This window comes from Nothoprocta perdicaria, unplaced genomic scaffold (assembly GCF_003342845.1).
Source record: "Nothoprocta perdicaria isolate Ctin4 unplaced genomic scaffold, notPer1 scaffold_247, whole genome shotgun sequence".
Classification (NCBI taxonomy): Eukaryota; Metazoa; Chordata; class Aves; order Tinamiformes; family Tinamidae; genus Nothoprocta; species Nothoprocta perdicaria.
In genome coordinates this window covers 926,564-929,657 of record NW_020455474.1, presented here as the reverse complement: position 1 = coordinate 929,657, position 3,094 = coordinate 926,564, and the positions used below count along the sequence as shown (strand labels likewise).

Here is a 3,094-nt window from a genome sequence, read left to right as displayed (position 1 = left end):
CCGAGCTCCTTTTGTGCTAATAGCCCCGTCCTCATTTGCTGCCTAATTGGACTATATAAAGCCAATAACGGGCGGGCGCTCGTCGCCTCCAGCCACGGCAGCGCGTCGCAGGGGGGCCGGGGGCCGCGGCGGGCGCGGGCAGGGGCTGCGCGGAGCCTTCTCCTGCCGGCTGCTCCCCGCCTAATCCCATTTGCCTTTGTGCGTGCCCAATCGCCGTGTGCTCCCCGCGTTTAACTTGGATGACATTTTGATTTCATCATTAGCATCCGGCGCCAGGTTGACGCAGCAGCAGCAGCGGCGGCGGCGGCAGCGACGAGCGAGGCTCTCCGCCTGCCCCGCGCAGCAGCCGCCCGGGGCTGCGCGGCTCCCCGCGGCCCCCCGCGCTGCCGCCACCCCATGCGAGGGGCCCCCGGGCGGCCCCTGCGCGCCCCTCCCGCGCCCCCGCGTCCCCGCGCATCTCCCCCGCGCCGCCGGGAGCCGCCGGGAGCCACAGGATGCCGGAGACCGGGCAGGAGCCGCCCAGCGCCCCGCCGCCTCCTCCCGCCAAGGAGTCCTTCTACATCAAGAACCTGCTCAACGGCGACCCCCCCAAGGCGCCCCCCAAGCAGCCGCGGGCGCTGTTCGCCCCCTCGGGCAAGGCGGCCGCGGACGGCGCCGGCTTCGCCCTCTCGCAGGTTGGCGACCTCGCCTTCCCCCGCTTCGAGATCCCCGCGCCGCGCTTCGCGCTGAGCGCCCACTGCCTGGAGCGCGCCCAGACCTGGTGGTACCCGTACGCGCTCGCCCCCGCCGGGGCGCACCTGCCCCGCGCCGAAGGTACCGCTGCCCGCGCCGGTGGGGACGCGATGGGGCCGGGGCTGGACACGGGGTGGCGGCAGGACCGGGCCGGGGGCTGCGCGGGGCCGGGGAGGCGGTCGGGGTTAGGGGGCGGCGGGGGCAGCTCGCCCCGCGGGGACCCCCCTGCTCCGCCCGACGGGGCGCTGCGGGCGGGCGGTGAAGGTGTCTCTTTGTGTCCCTTTTTCCTCCTCCTCGCTCGCTGTCCAGCCGCGGAGAAATCCCTGCTGAGGGACTCGTCGCCCGCCTCGGGCACCGACAGGGACTCGCCGGAGCCGCTGCTCAAGGCGGACGCCGAGCACAAGGAGCTGGACTCCAAGAGCGCCGACGAGATCGTGCTCGAGGAGAGCGACTCGGAGGAGGGCAAGAAGGAGGGCGGCAGCGGCGAGGACTGGAAGAAGCGCGAGGAGAGCCCCGAGAAGAAGCCCTGCCGCAAGAAGAAGACGCGCACGGTGTTCAGCCGCAGCCAGGTCTTCCAGCTCGAGTCCACCTTCGACATGAAGCGCTACCTGAGCAGCTCGGAGCGCGCCGGCCTCGCCGCCTCGCTGCACCTCACAGAGACCCAGGTGAAGATCTGGTTCCAGAACCGCCGCAACAAGTGGAAGCGGCAGCTCGCGGCCGAGCTGGAGGCGGCCAACCTGAGCCACGCGGCCGCGCAGCGCATCGTGCGCGTCCCCATCCTCTACCACGAGAACTCGGGCGCGGAGGGCGGCGCGGCGGGCGGCAGCGCGCCCGGCTCGCAGCCGCTCCTCACCTTCCCGCACCCCGTCTACTACTCGCACCCCGTGGTCACCTCCGTGCCGCTGCTGCGGCCCGTCTGAGCGCGGCGAGGCGCGCAGCGGCGCGCCCGCCACCGGCCCCGCTCGTAAGTACTGCGGAGACCTGCGTAATTCCCCCGCGGAGCGGAGTGCGGGCGCGGGGGCTCCCCCCGGCCGGGGCCGGGAGGGTATTCGGAATAAAAAAAATAAAATGCTGATAACGATGATAATAATAAAAAACACCGGGGGAAGGGGCGGGGGGTGGGGGAGGTGGAAGCGGGAACTTGTAGAGTACCCTCGAGCTGTCACATCTTTTGTAAACGTGAACAAAATACCGCGGTGGTCTCTCTCTGTGGCTTTAGTTTTATTTTTGTAAGAAAAAAAAAAAAAAGAAAAAGGATAATAATAAAAAATGAAGGATCACCTGCCACTGTTCGAGATTTGCCAAATGCTAACGGGAAACCCGAGATTTCCGTTCCTTTCGGACCTCTCCTTCTGCCTCCAAATTGGGCAGGCTCCTGATGCTTTTGCAACTCACACTCCATAGACCGTGGTTTTTAATTTACCCAGACCTCGGTGCAGATTTGCCTTTTTGGTTCCCCATATTTTGTATCTTTCGGTTTCTGTGATGGGACTTTATAACTAGCAAGAAATGCAGCCTCGAAGTGAACGGTTAAATACACCCGTCTGCTTTGAATGACCTTTATTTATTATCGTGTCCTTAGATATTTCTAATTCTTGTTTTGAATTATTGTTTTACTAGTTGTTGTGGGTTTTTTTTCCTTGTAAAGATATCTCGGTATTTGGGGGAAAAAAAAAAAAACAACACCTGTACCTTTTGCTTTATTTTGTAATCCTAATTATTATTATTATTATTATTGTACCTTTCAACTGTGCAATATTGTACGATTCTTAAAGCACTGCTTTTATTTGAATGGTGAGGAAAGAATTTTTAGCGTTGTATAACTGCGTTCGTTCATGTTGTACAAAATAAAATAAAATAATTAAAAGTGAAGGAAAGTGAAGAGAAAGGAGCAGGGCACGGGAATAAGCATCAGCCCGGCTTATGTGAATAGATAACAGAGATTCGGTGAGCTGGGCGCTTTAAGTGAAGGACAATCAACTTTAGACTAATTTTAATTTATTTGATATGATGTACAGTTTTCTTGTAGAGTCCATCGAGTATGTGGATTTTAATAGGCAGAAATGAAGGGATGGGTGGACACCTCTATTCTCTCTCTTTCTTAGTGTCTGCTCACCTGTTGTCTGACAATTGTTTGCTGTCTTCCCAGGGGCTTGTCTTGGGTTGGTTTCGGTTTCCCTTCTTTATTTACCTTTTTTTTTTCTTCTTTTTTTTTTTTTTCTTTTCCTTTGTACTTTCTACTCTGTCGCTTTCTGTTAGGGATCGGTCCTATTTTTAAGACGACTTATATTGTTAAAAAGTGAATGTTGTGGTGGAAAAAAAATAATAAAACCAGTTCCTTATCATTTTTTAAAGTGTCGCT

At 58.0% G+C, this 3,094-nt stretch overlaps 1 protein-coding gene across 1 annotated transcript; it reads left to right on the top strand.

The window, feature by feature from the left end:
* Positions 1 to 458: 458 nt before the first annotated feature.
* HMX3 (H6 family homeobox 3) lies at positions 459 to 1,652 on the top strand. Its single transcript, XM_026039947.1, has 2 exons — positions 459 to 813; positions 1,042 to 1,652. Exons 1-2 carry the CDS (start codon positions 495 to 497, stop codon positions 1,650 to 1,652), a joined length of 930 nt encoding a protein of 309 aa, XP_025895732.1. The 5' UTR covers positions 459 to 494.
* The last annotated feature ends 1,442 nt before the right edge of the window (positions 1,653 to 3,094 follow it).